At 35.0% G+C, this 24,606-nt stretch overlaps 1 protein-coding gene across 2 annotated transcripts in view; it reads right to left on the bottom strand.

Annotated features, from left to right (window-relative positions):
* MYO16 (myosin XVI) overlaps positions 1-24,606 on the bottom strand; it is a 590,664-nt gene that overhangs the window by 364,764 nt on the left and 201,294 nt on the right. For both annotated transcript variants that reach the window (XM_054574388.1, XM_054574387.1), the window contains exon 4: positions 23,664-23,807. In XM_054574388.1, the coding sequence (XP_054430363.1) occupies positions 23,664-23,807 (144 nt within the window). The remainder of the gene's footprint in view (positions 1-23,663; positions 23,808-24,606) is intronic.

Below are 24,606 nucleotides of genomic sequence, written 5' to 3'. Positions count from 1 at the left end.
CGCACTCTCATATAGGAAGACACAGGCTGTCCCTTGGTCCCATAACTTTCATCACCTGGTTAAGGTGATTTTTTTGTTTGTTTGTTTTGCAATGTAAATCTGCAGCTAAGAATCCATAAGAATTCATGTTGATATCAATAAACAAATGAAAACTTGAGTATAAGGGAGAAGAAAAAGCTTTTCCTTACAATATAACAGCGGCCAACAAATGTGGAAAATTATAACATTAGAAGTTACCATGCATTATAGTAATAATTGATTCAAATGAGAGTCATCAAAGGATGCTAAAACTGAGGAATAAAATATTTACATAGTCTTCGAATATTTTGTCACAAAATATTCCATTTAAATATAAAATGCTGACAAAATAGAACCATGGAAATGGTTCCATGGAATAGAACCATGTCTCAATAGAGACATGGAAATAAAGAACAAACTGAGAGTGACCAGAGGGGAATAATGGGGGGAAAAAGAGGAAGAGTCAAGTCAAGGAACATGTATAAAAGACCTGTGGACAGACAATGGGCGTGGGTAGGGAGGAATGAGAGTGGAAGGTGAGGGGTGGGTGGGGAAGGGGAGAAAAGTGGGGGGAGGAATAAGGACAACTGACATTGAACAACAATAAAAAATAAAATAAACTAAAAAGAAAAAATAATAAATATACCACCTAAAAAAATGCTGGCATCTAACATGTTAGGAAAAATAGAAAAATAAAGCAAATGGATGTTTTGTGAATTGTAAATGGTTTCTCACCTTTTGTAAGTTTTGGATTCATGCACTATGAGGAATAGTGAAAGTTATCCCAAACTAAAATATAACATACAAGCAAGTATTTCAGGTGAGAAAGCATGTGATTGGCATTTTGCAAACTTTTATCTTAAGGACACAAGGAACTGTATGGTGAAACCAGAGGTTGCCTTGGCTCTTTTTTTTTTAAAGATTATTTTAACATCTTTACACTTATTAAACATGTTCAGCATAAAATAAGCAACACAATATATGAGAGTTTTATAGAGTAAGTATAATCATTAGAGTGACATTCTAGTTTTGATGCCCTGCAGTAGGGTGTTCCAGAAATGGAACACCAATTTAAATTTGAATGATGATTGTAATCTCTTTTATAAATGTAAAGCCTGAATTCAAATGCTCTACTTCTCTTTTCTCCCCACACTACATCAGGCTCCGTGCCTACCGTACGTTTCCTATTCCTGCTGTAACAAATTACCAAGAATTTACTGCTTAAAACTATGCTAATTTGTTGCCTTATAATTTTTGAAGTCAGAAATCCAAAATGGGTCTCTCTGGGCTAATATCAAAGTGCTAGGAAGGCAGCATTTACTCTGGAGGCCCCCGAGGAGCAATTTTTCAACCAGTGTGCTGCAAGAACTTTTTTAAAATTTTACTGTTGTTCTATTACAGTTATCCAAATTCTCCCACATTGCTCTCCCCTGCGCTGTCCGCCCCCATACCCCCTCCCACAGTGAATCCCTATCCTGTTGTCCATGTCCATGGGTCATTTATACACGTTACTTGACTAGACCTTTCCTCTTCTTTTCCCCTTCTCCACTCCCCCTTCTGGTCACTGTCAGTTTGTGCTTTATTTCCATGTCTCCAGTTCTATTTTATTTGTTTGTTTGTTTTGTTGATTAGGTGAGATTATATGCTATTTGACTTTCGCCCCCTGGATTATTTCACTTAGCATAATGCTCTCCATTTCCATCCATGCTGTTGCAAAGGGTAGCCGTTCCTTCTTTCTTTCTGCTGTGTAGTATTCCATTGTGTAAATGTACCACAGTTTTTTGACCCACTCATTTACTGATGGGCACCTTGGCTGTTTCTAGCACTTGGCTATTGTATATAATGCTGCTATGAACATCAAGTGTATAGGTCTTTTGAATTGGTATTTCAAGATTCTTAGGGTATAATCCCAGCAGTGGAATTGCTGGATCAAAAGACAGTTTCATTTTTAGTTTTTTAAGGAAATTCCATACTGTTTTCCACAGTGGCTGCACCAGTCCGCATTCCCACCAACAGTGCAATAGGGTTCCCTTTTCTCCACATCCTTGCCAGCCCTTGTTTCTCGAGTCTCCCCCACATCATCTGCACCGCTGCTCCCCCACACCACCCATCACCACTGCTGGACTCTCCCCACACAGACCTTCTTAATGCCCTTACGCATGTCTAGTTCCCAACTGCTTGGAGTGTTACCCTCCGGAGCATCTTGAAATGGCTATTTCTTTACAGCTTTCTCCCTAGGATCATTTAGCTAAAAGTTTTCATTCCCCGAAATTCATCACTTTACGCTACCTTACTCTGTTCTAATTTTCTTACAGTTTTAACTATGACCCACTGTCTTAAAAACACATTTATTAACAGTATCCCACACTAGATTTTATACTCTATGAGAGAAACTACTTTGATATTGCTACATCTCTAATCTATTACACTTTCTAGTACTTTATATTGCTCAGAAAAAATAACTATAAGTGAATAAGTGAATAATTATTAAGAACATTAAAAGTCTTTACTCAAACATATCACTTGTTTTTATCTTATTTTATTTTAGATACTAACAAATATCTCCCAAAATAATACATTTTATTAACTCTACATGTAACAACATTTAATTGTTGCATACTGAGAAGAGTTTGTATTTATGGATTATATTCTCGGCTGAAAGCCTTTCCAAAATCCTGACTGGTTCAAGTTAAACTGAAGCGTATTCAAACACTGCTCTATAGCTTTCATAGAATGAAAAGCAGGCTGAGCATGAGGAGCACACTCTTCTAGACTAATTTTCCTTGTAGACTTAAGCAACATCCCGAATTCAAATGATTCAGTACAGTGCACTTGCATTTCTTAGAATACATTTCTTTCTATGAAAGAATACATTGCTGAATACAGTAGACAAAAGGCTTCTTTTAAAAAAAAGTCATTATTCGTACTGCCTCTTACAGTTATATAGTTGTAATACACATGGATTCTAAATATCTCTTTAGAGAACTGTTCATTACTTACGTGTTCTCCTCGAAAAACAGAGTAAAAAAAATTACTAAATTAGATAATTTATATATTTTATCACCAATAATTTTATATCTCAGAACTCATTTTGGTTTTTTTGTTGTAAACTTTCATATGAACACTGAAATTTGAATTTCATATAATTCTCACAAATCATAACATTTTGTTCTTGTTTTGATATTTTTGACCCTTTTAAAAAAGAATATTTTAGTTTATGGGTCATACAAAAATAGGCAGTGGGCCAGATTTGGTCCATGGGGCAGAGTTTTCTAACTCTTGGAATAAAATAAAATACAGAATGTCAAATACAGATGAGTACAATCTCTCAAAGCCTTGTTTGAAAATTGAGCTCCATTATTTTAACTCATTTTTCCTTTTTCAGCTCTATTGAGATATAAAAATACACCACAGTGTAAGTTTAAGGTATTCAACATGATGCCTTAACACACAGGATCAGACTTTTTTTTTAATTAACAGTTTTAATAATAGAAAAAGCTATCTATTTCTTAACATATTTGTGGCTATTTGTATTCCTTTTCTACATTATCTTTTCAAGAGCTTTGGCTATTTAAAAATTGAAGTTGTGTTTTGTGTTAACATTAAAAAATACTTATAACTTTTTAGCATAAACTCTTTCCAGGAGAGAACAAAAATTGTAAAAACAAATCTATTTGAAATGCTGTGTTCCGGTATGATAAATCATAAATGAATAATATAACTTAACTTGATTTTCATTATGTTCCCCTCAAATATATACATCAAATAGATTACATAAATTATTTTATTTATATTTCTTTGAGAAACAATATTGAAAAACATTTTATACTATATCCATATCTTATAAAGTTTTAGGGGTACATTAGCATATTAATGCATCTTCAAAGTCCTACACTAAAGAAGCCAATTGAAAATTGTCTTCAAATTTTTCGGATTCATTTCACCGAAACTACCCTATATTTGGGATATGTAATAATACTCATTGCTGAACTATTCATGAAGTCTCCTGTTAAAGGATAAATCTGCTATCCTACAAGAAATACACATTCAAAAGAACAAAAGAGATTTAGATAAAAAGGAAATCTAAATAGGGTTTCTTACACGGAAGTCCACAAAATTGTAATGATGTATTTTCCACTATCTTGCATTCATTAAGGTAGTGAGTTTGGTGAAACTTTTAGAAACTTTTAGAAACTTTTAGAAATTTTTAGAAAATGGAAAATGAAATATTACAACTCAGAGAACTGCAAAATAGGAACATAAAAAGATAAGGTGGAGTTTGAGTTAGAGGTGGTAGGAAGCAGAAGAGAAAGAGGAAGGGACCTCCCTTTGAGAGTGTGGAAAGAAAGAAGGCTTGGGGTGAGAAGAGCCTGGCTCTGCGTGCTGGGTTACTGCTCACTGGTTTTGTGTCCAAGGTTAAACCACCTAATTCTGCCATTTAGTTTGCACAGTGGAGCTAACTATTAGTGCTTACATATATTCCAGTTATTCCATAAGCCTATTCATACCCAACCAAGTGCTCGATATACAGAAGACATTCAATAACTTGTTATTAAATACTATACTTGTGAGTATAGTATCTATACTAACAAAAGTAGCTGGAAGATTTAGAGTATCATATAAAATGAATTATTTGCAAAGACAACAATGAATTATAGCATATTAAATCACCCATCCTTCTCTGTCAGCAAAATTTTTAGCAAAGTTTAAGAATTCAAATCCTTAAAAGAATGGTACAGAATGAAAGTGTAGGAAAAAGAAAAGGGAAATTCAGCCCAGAATTCCTTGAAATATTGAAGATGGTAGAATGGTTTAACTACTTCCCTTCTCCCCCTCACTCTTACCATACAATATGTTTGACAAAACCAACAATGAAGAGATAAAATAGTTTTAGACAAAGGCAAAACAATTTTAATATGTTATTCCCAGAATACACAGGCACAATGTTAAAATTTTTGAGTGCAGTATTTGTAACAGGCAAAAAAAAGTGTCCTCTATTATTACTGGTGTTGAAAAAAATGCAACATGTCCTGAGACATATAAGAGAACCCTCTGAAAATCTGTTTCTTAAAAACAAACCACATGTAACAAAATAAATTTACAAGAGATTAAGTGGAAACATGCACATACCTCTGAAAGAGATCTCAAAATAATGTGTCCAATTCATTTATTTCCAAGTAATTTACTACTTAGTTTTTTTAAAGTCTACCCCACCCAGTGACTTAGGAAAGCACTGCAGAACTTTCTCTATGGCTCACAACCTACTATATGAGAGTAAAAAGAAAAATTTCTCACAATTCTGACTTTGTCTTCAAGGACAAATTCCAGAGAACTGCTAAAGCTTCAAACAAATCAAAACAAAGACACCAAACTCTTCTCACAGAATGATAAGCAAATTGATAAGAATCCCCCCACTCCCCAAAATGAAGTGAAATCACCACAGAAAAAGGATACTAGATACTGACCCCAAAAGGCAACCAAAAACAGTCTGGAATAACAGATGCATGTGTTCTTATAAAGTACTGACTCTCTCCATCTTGCCTCATTTTATATTCTTTATTATTGTTGAATTGGGCACTTAGCAGGAATGCTATTTTATAAGGATTATTCAGAATGCAATCCTGCTCATTCTGAAATATTTATGCCATCAAAAGGAAATGGTGAAGAAACTCTTAAATCTCCCTACCGCTAGCCATTGAGTCATACCCTTTTCCCCAAACTCAGCTAAAACATCAATCAGGGAGAGAGGCTGTCAGGTAGAGTGTGCACCAGTAGAACATGAGAGTGAACTAATCCCTGATAACCATTAGTGAGCAGGGCTGAGAAAGGACCCACAGTCGTGGCATTATGTCCTTATTGTACTTGAGTCTGATCAACCAGAGGACTGTTGAGCTTCTACCTACCCACAATCATGAAAATGGAGAACTGGGGGAGAAGACTCATGAGTCTCTGTTCTTAAGCATAGACGTTCCCACAGATTTCTGCTGTTTAAGCAGAGAAAGAAAATCAGAGGGGTATGACTTTCCTTCAGGTTCTAGATTCCCTTCAGGTTCTAGCAAGTAACAGAGGAAGCCACGCAATTGGGGAATCTGTTCATTCATTCAAGCTCTTATTATGATAACAGTGTACTTTGAGGTTTTAATGACTGCAAATGTTTATGGTAACAAACAATTTTAAACCTATTGTATTATAACAACTTAAATTGTTATACCAGTTGAAATTATACTGGAACACATTTTTACAGATCTGCCTGTTAGCATACGCAGTAATTGCTACTGTGGAATACCTAAGTATTTGAGCACCATTGTTGCCATGCTAAATGATAAACCATGGCAAGTACACAAAATATATAAGAAAGAAAAGGTAATCATAGAGTTCCAAGTGGCTAAGGTGTAAATAGAATACACAGTCATACCAAAGAAATCTCCACATATTGCCGTGACAAAGTTTGAGGTGACAATAAGGGGAGGTTGGGAATGTGGGAAGAGTGTATGCATCTAATGAGAATCAGGAGTGTGTGGACAGAGAGCTGAATTTTCATCTTCTAGACTGAAGATGAAAAATCAAGGGGTAGCAATGTAACCCTAGTTATTTAGCATGAAACAGATATAAAAACCAGAAGAATCATCTAAAAGAGTTGAAAGTGGTTGTACCTGAGAAGAAAACTTTGAAGGGTTGAAAGGAAGGAAATGACTAAGTTTTATAGGACTTCCAACAAACCTTTTAAAACTGACTTTTTAAAATGTGGGTACGTATGATAGATAAAAATCTAAAGTGAAAAGAAATAATGGCACAAATAAAAATATTTATGTCATAACATTTATTTTCATAGACATAAAATGATGTAGAGTACCATTAAATAGAAAAAAATGAAAATGTATGTAAAATGTCTAAAATAAAAAATAACTAATTAATAATAATTTTATGGTGCAACTGCTTATTGTTAGAAACCATGTTGTGGAAGAAAAATTTAAGGCCTGAAGAAGTGCCAAAAATATAGGATACCAAGATGTAAATATAGTATCAGTTATATTCTGTATAGATATTTCATGTTTGGGGAAGAAGGAGAGGTAAGAGGGGTTAAGAAATACTTCAAGGAATTTACCCATTTCCTCCAGGTTGTCCAGTTTGTCTGCATATAGTTGTTCATAATATTTTCTTACAATGTCTTTTATTTCTGTGGTGTCAGCTGTTACTTCTCTTTCATTTCTGATTTTATTTATTTACATCCCCTCTCTTTTTTTCTTGATGAATCTGGTTAAAAGCTTTGTCAATTTTATCTCTTCAAAAACAAGAGTTTGATCTTTTGTATCATTTTATAGACTCTATTTCTGTTCTGATCTTTATTATTTCCTTCCTTCTATTCACTATGGGGTTTGTTTTTTATTCTTTTTTAAATTCCTTTAAGTATAAAGTTAGATTGTTTATTTGAGCTTTTTCTTGTCTTTTGAGATAGGCCTCTAATGCTATGAATTTCCTTCTTAGGATTGCTTTTCGTGTGTCCCACAGATTTTGGATTGTTGTGTTCTCATTTTCATTTGTTTCAAGGTACCTTTTGATTTCTTCCTTGATCTTGTTGTTGACCCATTCATTGCTTTAATAACATGTTATTTAGCTTCCATGTCTTTGTGTGTTTTTCAATGTTCTTGTGATAGATTTCTAGCCTCATAGCATTGTAGTCAGAGAAAATGCTTGATATGATTTCAATCTTCTTAAATTTATTGAGATTTGTTTTGTGTCCTAACATGTGTCCTATCCCAGAATATGTTCCATATGCACTTGAAAAGAATGTATATTCTGCTTTGATGTGAAATGCTCTGAAGATATCAATTAAATTCATTTGATCTAGTATGTCATTTAAGGCTGATGTCTTCTTGTATTTCTGTCTGGAAAAAATATCAATTGAAGTCAATGAGGTATTAAAATCCCTGACTATGACTGTATTTCTGTGGATCTCTCCCTTTACATTCATCAAGATTTGCTCTACACATTTCGGGGTTCCTTCGCTGGGTACGTAAATGTTTACTAGAGTTATCCTCTTATTGGATTGTTCCCTTTATCGTTATGTAGTGTTGCCTTTGTCTCTTACTATAGCCATGGTTTTAAAGTCTATTATATCAGATAGAAGTATTGCTACTCTCACTTTTTTCTTTCCTTTCCATTTTAATGAAATATTTTTTTCCATACCTTTACTTTTAGTCTGTGTGTATCTTTCAATCTGAGATGAGTCTCTTGGAGGCAGCACATACATGGGTCTTATTTCCTTATCCATTCAATTACCCCATGTCTTTTGGTTGGAGCACTTAAGCCATTTACATTTAAGGTGATTACTGATAGATAAATATTTAGTGCCATTTTATTGTTAGACTATTTTACTGGTTTCTTTTTTTTCTTTCTCTTTTTCTTCCTCTTCTTCCTAAAGCAAACCCTTTAATATTTGTTGCAGGAATGGTTTGGTGTTAACAACTCCTTTAGCTTTTTTTTTTTTTTTTTTTTTTTTTTTTTTTGCCTGGGAAGCCCCTTATTTCTCCTTTGATTTTAAATAATAACCTTGTTAGGCAAAGTAGCCTTGATTGCAGGTCCTTGTTTTCAATCACCTTGAACATTTCATGTCACTCCCTTCTGGCCTGAAATATGTCTGTTGAAAAATCAGATGACTTTCTAATCGGTACTCCCTTGTATGTAGCTACCTACTTTTCTCTTGTGGCTTTTACGATTCTCTCTTTGTCTTTAAGTTTTGCCAATTTAATTATGACATGTCTTAGTACAGGCAGGGCTCTTTGAGTCCAACTTGTTTGAGACTCTCCAAGCTCTGGGCTATGTGTCTTTTTCCTTCACCAGATTATGGAAAATTGGTCATTATTTCTTCAAATAGGTTCTCTATCCCTTGCTTACTCCCTTCTCCTTCTTGTGTTCCCATGATGCAGATGTTATTATACTTCATGTTGTCCCAAAGGTTTCTTAAGTTCTCTTCATTTTTTACAATTCTTTTCTTTTCTGCTGCTCTGCTAGGGTGTTTTTTTCTACCTTGTCTTCCAAATCACTGAATCGATCCTCAGCTTCATCTACCTACTTTTTATTCTTTTCTGTGTATTATTTATTTCAGATATTGCATTCTTTATTCCTGATTGGTTCTTTTTTATGGGTTTTATGTTTTTTTTTCATGCTGTTGAGTGTCTTTATAATCATTGCTTTAAACTATCTCTCTGAAAAATTGTTTGTCTCCATTTCATCCAGTTCTTCTTCTGGAGAATTCTCTTGTTCTTTCATTTGTAGTCTTTCTTTGTCTCCCAATTTTGGCTTCCTGTTTGTGTTTGTTTCTATGTATTAGGTAGAAATGCAAAGACTCTGGTGCAGTCATTTGTCAGCTGCTGCTTGTGACTGGACTTGGGTGTGTGCAAAAAGGACAAAGCTGCTCACTAAGGCTGACTTTTACCTGCACTGGGCCCAAGAGACGGTCAGCAAAAGTCTCAGACCTCTCAGAGATCCTGCCTTAGTTGTTAAACTTAATCAATGATATAGCCTCAAGCTGTACTCAGTAGTCTGGTTTAAGCTCCACAGTATAGGGCAGAGCTGCCCCTGAAGGCAGGGCTTTGCTTCCCGTCAAGGCGGTGATATTCAGAGAGGAGTGTTCTGCCAGAGAAAGATGGCCTCTGCAGTAGGGAATGACTCAGCACAAGAACATACAATCTTCTAAAACTAAATCAGGAAGAATCAGAGAATCTGAATATACAGATTGCATCAAGTAAAATTGAAGCAGTAATTAAATAAACTCCCAAGAAACAAAAGCACTGGATGAGATGGCTTCACAGGTGAATTCAACCAAATGTTCTGAGCAGAACTAACACATCTCCATCTCAAACTATTTCAAAACTTTCAAGAGAAGGGAAGACTCCCAAACTCATTTTACAAAGCCAGCATTATCCTAATTCCAAAACCAAAGCTACAAAGGAAGAAAATGATAGGCCAATATCACTGATGAACATACATGTTAAAATCCTCAACAAAATATTAGCAAACCAAATACAGTAATGCATCAAAGAGATCATACACCATGATCAAGTGGGATTTATTCTGAGAATGCAAGGTTGATATGACATTCACAAATCAATAAATGTGATTCACCACATAAACAAAATGAAGGATAAAAACCACATGATCATATTAATAGATGGAGCATTTGATAAAATCTAACACCTGTTTATGATAAAAAAAGTTCTCAGCAAAGTGGGAATAGAGGGGACATACTTAAACATAATACAGGCCATATATGAAAACTCACTGCCAACGTCATACTCAGTGGGCAAAAATTACAAGTGTTTCCCTTAAGACTGGGATCAAGACAGAGCTGTCCACTTTCACCTCTCTTATTCAACATAGACCTGGAGGTCCTAGCCATAGAAATCAGCCAAGAAGAAATAAAAGACATCCAAATTGTAAAGGATGAAGCAAAATTGTCTTTATTTTCAGATGACATGAAACTGTAGATAGAACATCCCAAAGATACCACCTGGAAATTACTAGAACTAATAAATGAGTTCATCAAAATAGCAGGATACATAATTAACATCCAGAAATCGATCACATTTTTATATGCAAATAATGAGCTAACAGGGAAATTAAGGAAACAATTCCATTCACAATTGCTTCAGAAAGAATAAAATACCTAGGAATAAGCCTAACCAAGGATGTAAGAGAGACCTGGACTCAGAAAATTATGACATTGAAGAAAACTGAGTAAGTACAAGCACATACCATGTTTGCAGATAGGAAAAATTAACATCATTAAAATGTCTAACCTACCCAAAGCAATCTATAGATTCAATGCAATTCCTATAAAGATTCCAATGATATATTTCACAGAACTGAAACAAGTCTTTCAAACATTTATATGGAATCACAAAATGACCCACATAGCAACAACGATCCTGAGAAAGATGAACAAAGTTGGAGGAATCATATTACCTATCATGAAACTATACTATAAGGTCATAGTGATAAAAACAGCCTGGTACTGGCATAAAAACAGACACATAGATCAGTGGGACAGATTAGAAAGCTCAGAAATAAACCCACACCTTTATAGTCAATTAATATTCAACAGAGGAAGCAAGAACATACAATGGGCTAAAGATAATTTATTCAATAAGTGGTGTTGGGAAAATCAGACAGATCCATGCAGAGAAATGAAACTAGACTATGTTCTTACACCACTTACACCACACACAAGGATAAATTCAAAATGGATTAATGACTTAATGTTAGACCTAGAACCATAAAAATCCTAGAAGAAAACATTGGCAGCAAAATCTCTGACATTTCTTGTAGCAGTATTTTATCAGATATATCTCCCAAGGCAAGGGAAACAAAAGAAAAAATAAATAAATAGGACTATATCAAACTAAATTTTGTTTACAGAGCAAAGGGAAACATCAACAAAATAAAAAGACCCACAGAATGGGAGACCATATTCCCTGATACATCTGATAAGGGGTTAATAGCCAAAATTTATAAAGAACTTACAAAACTCATCACCAAACACCCCAGTTAAAAATTGGGCAAATACCTGAATAGACACTTCTCCAAAGAGGGCATAAAGATGGCCAGTACACATATAAAAAGATGCACAACTTCACTAACCATCAGAGAAATACAAATTAAAACCACAATGAGATATCACCTCACACCACTCAGAATGTCTATCCTCAATAAATCAGCAAACAACAAGTACTGACAAGGATGTGGAAAAAGTGGAACCCTTTTGCACTGTTGGTGGGAATGCAGACTGGTGCGGCCACTGCAGAATGCCATGTGGAGATACCTCAAAAAATTAAAAATGGATCTGCTTTTTGACCCAGCAATCCCACTTCTGGGAATATTTCTGAAGGAACCCAAAACACTAATTTGAAAGAATGTAAGCACCCTATGTTCATTGCAGCATTATATACAATCTCTAAGATACAGAAGCAGCCCAAAGGTCCATCAGTAGATGAGTGGATAAGACAACTATGGGACATTTACACAATGGAATACTACTCAGCCATAAAAGAGGAGAAAATATTACTCTTTGCAACAGTATAAAAGGATGTGGAAAGCATGCTAAGTGAAATAAGCCAGTAAAGAAAAACAAACACCATATGATTTAAATCACATGTGGAATCTAATGAACAAACTGAACTAACAAGGAAAACTGAGACAGACTCATAGATAGTGAGCAGGATGAGAGCTGAAGTGCGGGGTGGGGGGGTGTATGTAGGGGGTGGAGGGATTGAGCAAAAAGGAAAAAGGACTCATATACATGGACAACAGTCTGGTGATTGCAGGGGGGAGAGGGGTATCAGGGGAGTAAACAGTAATGGGAAAAAATACAATAAAAAAAGAAAGAAGCTCTAGCTGGTAGGCTTCAGTAGATTGAGTGCCCACCTGTGAACAAAGGATCGCTGGTTCAATTCCCAGTCAGAGCACATGACTGGGATGTGGGCCAGGCACCCAGTAAGGGGCACTTGAGAGGCAACCACATATTCATGTTCTCTCCCTCTTTTTGTCCCTCCTTACCCTCTCTCTAAAGATAAATAAATAAAATATTTAAGCAAGAAAGAAATACATTTATATCAAGACAGTGATAATCTCTATTGATGGAATACTTGTGATTTGAAATATTCATTATATTGGTGGTATCTTTCAATTTTACAATAAACGTGTAATATTTATCTCAAAAAATATTTTTCAAAATAAACAATGAGCAAAACTACAAAACAAGATGAAAACACCTGACCATTCACTTGTGTCCATGGCAATTTTCGAATCTTACATTCAAAGGTGAGGAGTGAAACTTCAGACAAGTTAACAATTATTTATCTGGTGAGCTAGATGAAAGATTAAAAGACACAGTTTTGTAAGCATGCCTCTTGAGTGTTTCTGAGAAAACGTTACAGAAAGAAATGATGGCTCTAGCTTAGTGGAGTCCCATATGATTAGGGTAAATTCAACATAATTTCAAGTCACTATATTCTTTACTAAGTCACTCATTTCCCTAGTATAATGCTTTTGTGTTAAGCGTACCATGTACTTAGTAAATATTTATTGACTAAAAACCTTGCACGAGAGAGGCATTGCTCTCCTACCTTATTATCATTCATTTCATTATTCTCCAACACCAGTCTGTTTGCTCTGATTCTTATAGAGAGATATTTTGCTAATCCAAATACTCCATGTATGCTCTGAGAAAATACAGCCTTTTAGGTCATTTACCAACAAACTGAAAATATAAGCAGTTGCTACTTTCTGTCCCTTAGTAACTTGTGCTAATGACCTTTATGTGCAATTTATCTCTAGTGTCTTATGATACTAGTGCTTTTTTTTCCTAGTCTAGAATGTTCTATTAGATTTTTAATGTTCCACACTGTAATATTTATATACAGGGGTGTGCAAAACTAGGTTTACAGTTGTGAGTATGAAAAATAGAGCTTATTCTTGCATTATTTACTAATTATCGTATTATTTATTTGTAAATCTACTTTTGCCCAGCCCTGTACATAAGAAGTAGGAACTGCAATAGTTTAATATACCCTTACATTTGAGCTAGGGCTGCAGTTTGCAACGTTCTTAGAGTTTTCTTTCCCATGTTGAAATAACTAGCTGCTCCTGTTAATTATAGCTCTGCCACTGCCACAGGAAAATTCTCCAAGAATTTTCCCCCCTGACTTTCATAGCAACGCAAGCCTCAGGCTTTCCTTCTAAATAAGGCTTATCTTTTCCAGTCTTCACTGCAGCCTCCTGTTTCTCTACCAATCCTTTAATTGATTTTCTTGGCACCCTCTTTCAAGTGCCCTTTCTTTTTTTCAGACTTCACATTCTCATGTGTTGATTTGATTTACTCAAGGGCTTCTGTTACCATGTGTATGCAAATACAACTTTTCTCTCTTTTCTGAGTCCTAGGCCCAGCTGCCTCCTTCTCCAGGTGGAAGCCTTCTTGGGATCCTTACTTTACTATATTCAAAAAGAAATGCATGGCCCTCTCACAAAAGATTTCTCCACTGATGTTTGTTTCCTTGGGAAACTGCACCATCCTTCCCAATTTCCTCAAAACAGAAAGCTAGGAGTCATTTTTAAATTCCCTCCCCTTTTTTATCTCCTTCATCAAAAACATAAGCATTACTGTTAATTTCACCTTCAAAATATATCATAAATATGTGCTTCATTCCCATCACTGCCATGCTAAACCCACAATACCTTACCGGGTTTTATACAACGTTTTCCCAAAGGCGGCACCTCAGTTAGGTGTCCCTTCAGCCTTACTCTACTGCTGCCCAGTGCCTCTTAGGTGAGGTTAGGCTCTCCTTCCTTTGATCTTCCAGTGTACTGCCGACTTACCCCATTAGAGCCCTCACTGAAAGATAAAAATGATGTATGGTATGAATTGGGATTTATGCTCATATTTTACTCTCTACTGCATAGGAGTATTAATTTTTAAGACAAGAGACCCCGTTTCTCTTGTTGCTCATGTATTTTCAGGAGCAAGCACAGGACCTGGCACATAGAACACCTAATAATAATGGTAACTCTGTAAGGATATTGATGTGTTATTTAACCTGATTGTAGTAATCATTTCACAAAGTATACTTAAATCATGTTATACACTTAAAAAATATATACAATATTGTCAATTATACTTGAATAAAACCAAAAAAAAAAAAGGAACTGAAGAGTTCTTTCTTATATGTTCAATGGCCACCAACAGAGCTTAGGAGCCAGAGCAGCTTCCTTCAAATTTTTACTCTCATTAGCCCCCCAAAATATAACCTTGGGTAAAAACTGGACATTTGCCCAATTTTCTTCTTTGACCAATTTTCCTCTATATCAAGTGAAATACATGACATAGAATAAACAATGAAATGTGCCTTCTGACTTGATCACAAAGATGTATTAATATATCAAAAAGGTTCTTGGCTAGGGCCATTTTGAGGGGCTTGAGGACAGAAACCAGATTGCCTGGATGGAGGAGCGACCAGGAGGTGATACACTGAGATCAGCAAGAGCATACTGTTCTTCAGAGAAGCATGGCAATGAAAAACAAAGAAAATAAATTAGAGAAAAAAAAATCATCTTTGTTCTTTTTTTAATTAATCAATGATACCAGGATATAACTATAAATTTAAGAGAAAAGGCTAATGAAATTTCTATAAACATAAGAGATAAACAAATAACGAAAGAGAAATACTTAGAGACTGGCAATTAGTAGGATCTAAGAGGATGTGGGAGGATTTAGCTTTTAAGGGAGAATGAACACCTCCTTAAGAATAAAAAAAAGATTGAATTAATAGAAAAAAGTCAATAGTTTTTCAGTGGGAAACTGAAGGTAGTAGGCCTGAAGACTTAGATTTTCTCAGTGAAGTTGAAGTCAAGATCAACTACTGAGAAAGAGAATAAATATTGTGTGTGGTCATGTATATAAAAAGTTGATAATAAGGCTTTAAGCTCAGTTCTTCTGCCATAGCTCTTGTCGGAAAATCAAGTTTACTTTGAACCATTTGGATTTATAGCTCATTTTCTACGGAGGAAGATAACCTCCTGAAATATGGCAGGGTAACCTTTCTCCTAATACTTAACAAATCAAAGTGATGGAATGTGTTATTTAAGCTAAACAGCATAGTTCTTACAGTATCATGTAATCCAGGAACACTCTAAGCAACTACTGAGTGAAGTCTGAAAATGGTTTAATTTTTATCTATAAATTTAAACCACCTACACTAACTAATACATGTTTGAAATATCATTTCCCATTCCAGTTTTGACAAAATTGTTGGGCTGCAGCACTTGCCTGCAGGACCCATTAAAGTGATCTAGTTCCACACTGCCCATTAGACATAGTCCATGACACACTTCATCCAACAGGCGATGAAATTACTAACATCAGATGTTCAAACACAAAAAAGGCCAGGCATTGAGAAATTATTCGCTGCAATTTCCAGCAACATTTCCATTGTTACTGATGTAAAACAATGATAAAGACATTATTGATGTCTTTCCATTTGCTATGGCTATCCATTTGCTAACATTTCCTCCTAAACCTTCTGATTACAAGGAGAGAAAATATTTTAAAAGGTCTCCTCATAATATGTGATAGTAATAATTCAGCAATCCACTATTTTCTGTCACCCCTTTATAAAATACAACTAAAGGGACACTTTATCTGTCATTTCTCATTACTCATTTCTTGAAATTATGTTTAATAGTGAAATTTATTAAATGACTCCAGGATATGTATCAAATCATATCCACCCCAAATTTTCAATTAGAGAAAAAAAGAGTCTAAGATGATTGGTAAGGAACATAAATAATCATTTTCTCAATAAAAATATCATATAGTGTTTTACTCAATTAAGTTCATTTTCATTCAAAATAATTAACACCAAAAGAAAAAATTTGTTTCTTATGGTTCAAATTGCAATGAACTGTTAAAATTGCACCTTTGTCACAGCTTTAAAACTGCTACCAGATCAGGGTAACTTAGCAACTGTGGGCACATTGCAAAATTAAATGTGAAAATTCAGATCTAGCATGTTGCAGATATATGAAAACCTTTAAATTCAAAAGCATATCAGAAAAGAAGTGATAACTGAGCGAGGTTATACAGAGACCTATCCCTATAAGATCACATTGTACAGAAGAGCAAAGAAGAATCTATTGTTCCTTTCTAATGCAAGCTAGTGATGGAGTTCAGAAGATATTTTAAAAGCATTTATTCAAGGCACAGATGCATTGATACAACATACTAGAAATATATATATATATATATGAACATATTAAAATAAATATAACATTAAGGTTTTCAAGAGAATAACTCTTAACATGCTTTGAGTTAATCACTTTTCAGTCTTAATTATTTATTCTTCAATAACCAAAAAGCTTCTTAAAATCTGGGAAATAGAAAATTATGGCAAACTATTTTTTTAAAAAAACAAGAAAATAATTTAAGTTATAGAGCATTAACATTTGAATATGGCATAAATTAGAAAATATTTTTAAAATTGGATAATGCAGATCGTAAAATAAAAAATGTAAAGATGGAGGCATAGGTAAACACGGTTTACCTCCTTGCATAGCTACATCAAAATTACAACTAAAATATAGAACAACCATCACTCAGAATTGTCAGAAATTGAGTTGAATGGAAATCCAACAACTAAGAAGTTAAAGAAACCACATCCCTCTAGACTGATAGGAGGGGCGGAGACACAGAACAAGCTCAGCTTACATCCATGTGTGGTGGATAAAAATTCAGGAGGCATATCTCTGGAGCAAGGGGTCCCAATCCCACACTAGGCCCCCCAGACCAGTGTTCCATTGCCAGGAAGATAAGTCCCCACAACTTCTGGCTGCAAAAACCAGCAGGGACTGAGTCAGTGGAAGAAACTTCTGGAGTACCAAGCAGTTTCTCTAAAGGAACCCACACACAGACTCACTCCCTCTGGGCTCCAGCACCAGGAGAGCAGCTTGAAAGGCACCAGTGGCTCACAGGAAGGAGCTGAAGTATCCAGCATCAAGGCAAGAAGAGCTGGGGGACAACTTTTTCCTAGGCAGAAAGGAGGGCAGAAGCCATTGTCCCTTTTCTGAACCTTCCAACCACAGAGCCACAGAGCCGGGAGACCAATGCCATATCTGAAATTCCATCAACCTGGCCAATCCTGTTTCTTCTGCCCTGGAGATCCCCTGAGACTCCATCCCACCCAATTTAGGGGCCTAACCAAGCTATTAAGAGTGACTTTTCCATAAGAATGGCTGGTCTTGGCTCATGCTTCAAAACTTCCTAATTCTCTCAGACAAGCCACCACTGGCCTCAAACAAGCCACCGCTGGCCTCAGTGAACCACCAGCCCCCATAATTGTTGTTAAGTGGCCTCAGACCAGGAACTAATAGTTGCTGCCACCTAGGGTTCACAGCTTTGTTTCATCTAGGAACCTCCAAGCCCAGCACAAATAGCAGCCATCTCAGATATAGCTCAAGCAGGGTGGCCCCAAGCAGAAAACAGGTGGGGGCTGACCTTGGCCTGCCCCACCCAGCAAACTCCATGGTCCATGTACCCAGTGTACAGCTACAGGCCATATTGGAGCACTATCACCCTGCCCCTGCACAGCTGATCCTCCACTGATGGCAGAGATTGATGGACAGTGATCACAGCCAGTCTTTGCAGCTGACTGGCCTGGGTAAATCCCTTCCATTAATCTGCCAACAGCAATCAACGCCTCAACTACAAGAGGAGAGTGTTCTCGGCTCACACAAGGAGCACTCCTCAAGTACCTAGCCTGGGTGATAGGGAAGGCTGTGCCTCTGTACCCTACAGGACACCTAATACATTAGGCCACACTACTAAGACACAGAGTCATAGCAGCTCTACCTAATACACACAAGGAAACACAGGGAGGCTGTCAAAATGAGGAGACAATGAAACATGGCGCAAATAAAAAAACACAGCAAAATTCCAGAAAAAAAAGCTAAACAAAATGGAGATAAGCAATCAGATGCAGAGTTCGAAACACTGGTTATGAGGATGCTCAAGGAACTTAGTGAGGACCTCGACAGCATAAAAAAGATCCAGTCAGAAATGAAGGATACACTACTTGAAATAAAGAACAATTTACAGGAGTAGGGTGGATAGAGCTGAGAATCAAATCAATGATTTGGAACATAAAGAAGCAAAAATCAACCAATCAGAACAACAGAAGAAAAAAGAAAAAGAAAAAAAAAACAAAAACAAGGATAACATAAGCAGACTCTAGGACAACTTCAAGAGGTCCAATGTTTGCATCATAGGGGTACCAGAAGGATAAGGGAAGAGCAAGATATTGGATATCTATTTGAAAAAATAATGAAAGAAAACACCCCTAATTTGGTGAAGGAATTGACATACAGGTCCAGGAAACACGGAGAGTCCCAAATAAGATGGAGCAAAGAGACCCACTCCAAGATGCTTCATAATTAAAATGTCAAAGGTTAAAGATAAAGAGAGACTCTAAAAGTCAGCAAGAAAAAAATCAGTTACCTACAGGGGTATCTCCATAAGACTGTCAGCTGATTTCTCAAAAGAAACTTGGCAGGCTAGAAGCAATTGGCAAGAAATATTCAAAGTCATGAAAAACAGGGACCTACAGCCAAAATTGCTCTACCCAGCAAAGATATCATTTAGAATCAAAGGGAAGATATAGAGCTTCTCAGACAAGAGAAAAGTAAAGGAGTTCATCATCATCAAACCATTATTATATGCACAATGTTAAAGGGACTTATTTAAGAAAGAGAAGAACATCAAAACTATGAACAATAAAATGGCAATACATACATATCTATTAACAGTTGAACCTGAAAAACAAACTAAGCAAACAAGAAGAACAGAGACAGAATCATGTACATAGAGAGCATTTAAATGGTTGCCAGCTGGGAGGGATTGTAGGGGAATGGGTGAAAAGGTGATGGGATTAAGAAGTATAAGTTGGTAGTTACAGAATAGCCACAGGATGTACAGTACAGTATATGAAACGGAGTAGCCAGAGAACTTATATGTATGACCCATGGACATAAACAATGATGCACGGATTGCCTAAGGGTGTGGGCAGTGCTGGGTGGAGGAGGATATAGGGGGAAAAGTTTGGACAACTGTAATAGCATAATCAATATAATATAATTAAAAAATATATGTGAGATGCTCAAATAACCAATAAAATTTGGATTTTAAGTGAAAGAAAATTCTGAGTTAATAAACATTGCATAATTATAATTCATAATATATAATTACATATTAAATATAAAATTATAATGCATTAAAACAGTATTTTATTGAGAGCCAAAACACTTATATTTGAAATTTTATTTTACTGAAGCCTCTCTGATACTACACTTCTTTATATAAAATATTATATATTAAGTGTATTGCTTACATCAAGGAAATGCTGTCCATTTGTAAAATTTCTAGGAAACTGCAATACCATATTCAATTATATGATGGAAATGGTAAAAATAATAATGAAACACTTTTGTCTAAATTTTGAAAACATATCATAGAAATACATCATTTTTTTTGCCTCACCTCAATTCCCAAAACATACCAAATTTAGATGATTTTTATTCACACTTAAAATTCTAAAATGTATCCTCTTTTTTTGCTTACTAATAAATATAGTTGATCCTCATTATTCACGGATTTCACATCTGAGAATCTGCCTACTTGCTAAAATTTATTGGTAATACCAAAATGGTTACTCATGGCATTTTCATGGTCATTCCTGTACCTGTGCAGGGTGATAAAAAAGTTTAGTGACCCAATGTGCAGGTTTACAGTAAAGGCCCAACAAGGCAACACTGACTTCTCATTTCTGCTCTCACAGTGTAAACAAAGGTCCTTACTGCAGTCAATTTAGTCCCACATTTTTTCCTCAACTTTGAGCTTTTTGCCAGTGATTTCACAGTTTAAAATGGTTTCTAAGCATTATGTTAAGGTGCTTCCTAAAAACCTAAATGTAAGATGGCTATGAAGAACATTAATAGAAAGTATATGTGTTGGATAAACTTTGTTTGAGCATGAGTTATGGTGTTATTGGCCATGAGTTTAATGTTTATGAATCAACAATATATTAAATAAGGTGCCTTTAAAAGAAACACACATAAAATAAGGTTTGTACAGATCTATTGAAGAATGCATTGTGACCAGTGGCTTATAGGAACCCATTTTATTTCCCCTAGGAACAATGACTCAGGATTTACTAATTCAGTGTTTCTGGTGACTTTATAGCATACAAGGTGGTGCAAAAGTAAGTTTACAGTTTTGAGTACACAAAACACAAAGTTTATTATTGTACAATTATTTCTTAATCATTGCGTTATTTTTATGTGAACTATAAACCTACTTTTGTACCATCCTGTATAACTACCAAAAATAATTACAATCAATTCTGTGTATAATATGTCTTAACTTTCCCTACAATTCTAAATAATTCAGTTAAAAAGCTTTTGTTAAGGGAAATGTACAATATCAAAATAAAATCATGATTAGTCCATTCTGAAGACTTTGAGTCCTCCATGAATTCTATAAGCAGTGTAGCAGCAGATCACAGTGTTTGGAAGTTCAAGTTATGAAGCTGGCTTCTATGAGATCAAATCTTCTCTCTGTTATTACTATCTGGCTTTTCAGCCTGTGTGTGTGCATATGTGTTATATACATAACACATATATGTATGATGGCAACATACACACACATCTTTACTTAACAAAAACTCACAATAAATCATTATCTTGCAGTTTAATGAATTTTTATAGATAATTATTTCCTGAAGAATTTGAAAAACATGATTAAAATATATTTGTCATTTATTTTTAGGCCCAACCCTATGCCCTTCACTCTAACATTCTTCTGTATTTCAGCAAGCTCAAATTTCAACCCTCCAGTTCTCAGGCCACAAAAGATAGGAGTCATCCTTGACTCCTGTTATATCTCTTAAGTCCTAAATTCAATCCCACACCAAATAATGAACACTTAATCTTCAAAATGTCCACCCATCAGCCACCTCTCACCATCTCTCCTATCTAGTCTGGATAATGGCAATAGCTTCCTGTAAGTGTTCCATGTACTTCTCTTTCCCTTCCCTCAGTCTGTATCCAACAGAGCAGCCAGAATTATCTTTTTAAATGGAGATCAGATCATGTCACTTCTCCACTCAAAACCCTCCAACTGTTCCCTTAATTACTTGCAGTAAAAGTAGGTCTAACATCCTTGCAACAGGTTTGAGTAGCTCCAGTGCCCCTCTGACTTCATGACTTGCCCTGACCTCATCTACTCTTGAGCTGCACTGGTCTCCTGATGTTCCCCAAGAACAAGATGCTCCAACACAGCTTTGCTCTTTCCAGTCCCTCTGCCCAGTATAGTTGCATACACATTTCCACAAGGTGCATGGCTCAGATGCCACCTTCTCCATCACGCTATTCTTTAATACTCTATACTTCATTCTTCCTGTGTCTTCCAACAATTCTCTTTAGTCTCATATCTCATTCTATATATCTCATTCATTTATGTTTTTTCTTCCTGTTTATCCCCAGTGGAATGTAAGCTCCAAGAGGCAGAGAACTATGCTTTCTTTGTTCCCTGCTGACCCCCTTACTATAGAATAGAAGGTATTCAAATATTTATTGAATAAGTGAATGTGCACAGACTCTCTTACTCATCAGTGAGCTTTGGAAAATGAAAAGAATATTGAGCATGAAAGACTAATGCACAATGGCATTTAATTAAAGTAAATCTCAATTTTGAGGTTGTTAGCAAGAACATATTTCTATATTAATTACAATTTTTATGTCAATGTATTTCATCAAAAGTTATTTGAAAGTAAATTATTTCTGTGGATGCATGGTGAGCTGGCTCTAACATAGTGGTAATGAGCCTACGCAGACTTGCTTAATTCATTAATCAAATTTCTTGGTGATATACTTACAATGCTTGCTTTTGTTTGTTTTTGCCATCAATCTATAATATACAATGTCTTTTTTGTTCACTATGTAGCACCTAGAACATAGTAGTCATTCAATCATTATTTGTTAAATGAATAAACTGTAACTTACTTGAGAGAATAAATTATGTTAAAATAGTTGGTGATCAATAAATATTAGTTAAATAAGTAAAGATAGTGATCAGCATATGAAGTTCATTGAATAACAGTAACTAGCAAATATATAACTTTGCATATTAGGTTGGATTATTTCAAGATGTGAGAAATGGTATTACAGTGCCATAAAAATGTAAATAGTTTGACAATTATAGATTTCAACCCTTGTTTATATGTGAAATAAAACCAGTTTCTTCCTGGTAAAGAAGAGCAACATCATCGGACACTGAGACTACTTACGGGCTGAAGGAGCACTTCTAAATATAAGTTCAAAGTGAGTAGAATGAGGAATTCTAGAACACATGAAAAGATGAATGTGGTTCTGAGACAGTTTATTAGATATGAGTTGACAATGGCAATATTAAATTCAGGCTGACTTCAAAAGTTGGTCCGCAATTCTTTCACTTACCTGTTTAATTTTGTATCAACAAGTATACACTGAGTGTCCATAAAATGCTGACATAGATTTTCAAGAAAAGGATGTTTTATGAGGATCATTATCAGGATCTAAGCTATAGTTGAAAGCAACAAATAACTCCAATATTTTTATACTTAAAATTTTTATTTTCATACAAATAAATGTAGCCACTTCTTTACTAGATGTAAACAAAAGAACAGCATTCAATACAAGACAAATCTCCTTATTATTGTATACTGAGTTGACTAAAAGTTAGGAGAATTAATTGAAAAAAATACAACAATTATCACACCCTTTTAGTTAGGAATGACTTGGGAAATAGTAAGGTATATAATAACAAAGAAAGGGCAAAAGGAATAGAGCCTGGCATATCTACACAATTTGTTTTATAAATTATGTAACCCACTTTAGTCTCTAATTATCTTGTAATTGAAGGTGAATGTCATGACATATACACACAGTTTATTTCCCTACTGAACTATTATATATTATGAACTATTACCAGATAAATATGTACCCTTTTATATGCTATCTAATCTTCAAATAGTTCCTTCAATTATAAAATTAATTGCTTTACTTACTAACACAAGGAGCAGGACAATATCAGGATTATCACATGCACAGGCAATGTGCATTGGTGTCCAAAAGTCTTCATCCTGGTGGTTGACATTGACCCCTTTGTCAATAAGGATCTCTGCAATGAAGGCATTATCATACCGAGCACACTAAAAAAAAAAAAAAGGAGAGAGAAAAGAAAATTAATATTTTACAAACTATGATAAAGTTTATTCCAAATTTTCAGGCATAGAAAACATCAATGCCAATTTTGGAAGTTTAGAGGTGGATCTATCCTTGGAAAGAATGTATTCATGTTTTCTAACTAACCTATAAGAAAAGGGCATTATATAAGACTTAAGGGGAAATTGAGTCTATGAACAGTGCAAAGAAAAATGAAAAAGAAGGGGCATATATTATAAAGAGAAAAAATATCTCACTACTTGGGTCCTCTTCATTTACAGATAATGTTATTAGAAAATCTTGGACCATTTACCAGAATTATCTTTCTAAAATTCAGATTTAATCATATGATCCTTTTAAAACATGTGTGGTCTCTCACTGCCAAAACACTAAAATTTTACCATTTTATTTCATCCAGGACAGATAAGACTCTTCGCAGTCTTTCCATATTCATCTATCAACATTCTCATGTACAGCCTTTACACTAGTTACATAAGACAACTAGGAATTACACAACATACCATCTTGTAAACATTAACTGGTGTATATAAAGGAATTTCTAATATGTTTTAATAATTGCATATTATATTTTATAGCTATTCCATAATATACTAAACCAAAACCTTCAGGAACTTATTTTGTTATTTTTATTTATTATTTATAGTGAAACTCATATTAATATTACATGTATAAGTCACAGCTGTCTTCATGGATGTATGATCCATGGAGTTGTGTTTAGCACTTGGTTTAGAGCCCTGCTCTTGCCATCTTGAATTTTTAATAACT

The sequence above is a fragment of the Pteronotus mesoamericanus genome, unplaced genomic scaffold (genome assembly GCF_021234165.1).
Source record: "Pteronotus mesoamericanus isolate MK-2021 breed Mesoamerican mustached bat unplaced genomic scaffold, CSHL_Meso_final contig_26, whole genome shotgun sequence".
NCBI lineage: Eukaryota > Metazoa > Chordata > Mammalia > Chiroptera > Mormoopidae > Pteronotus > Pteronotus mesoamericanus.
Note: the sequence above shows the minus strand (reverse complement) of the source record. Positions and strands in the feature narration are given on the sequence as shown.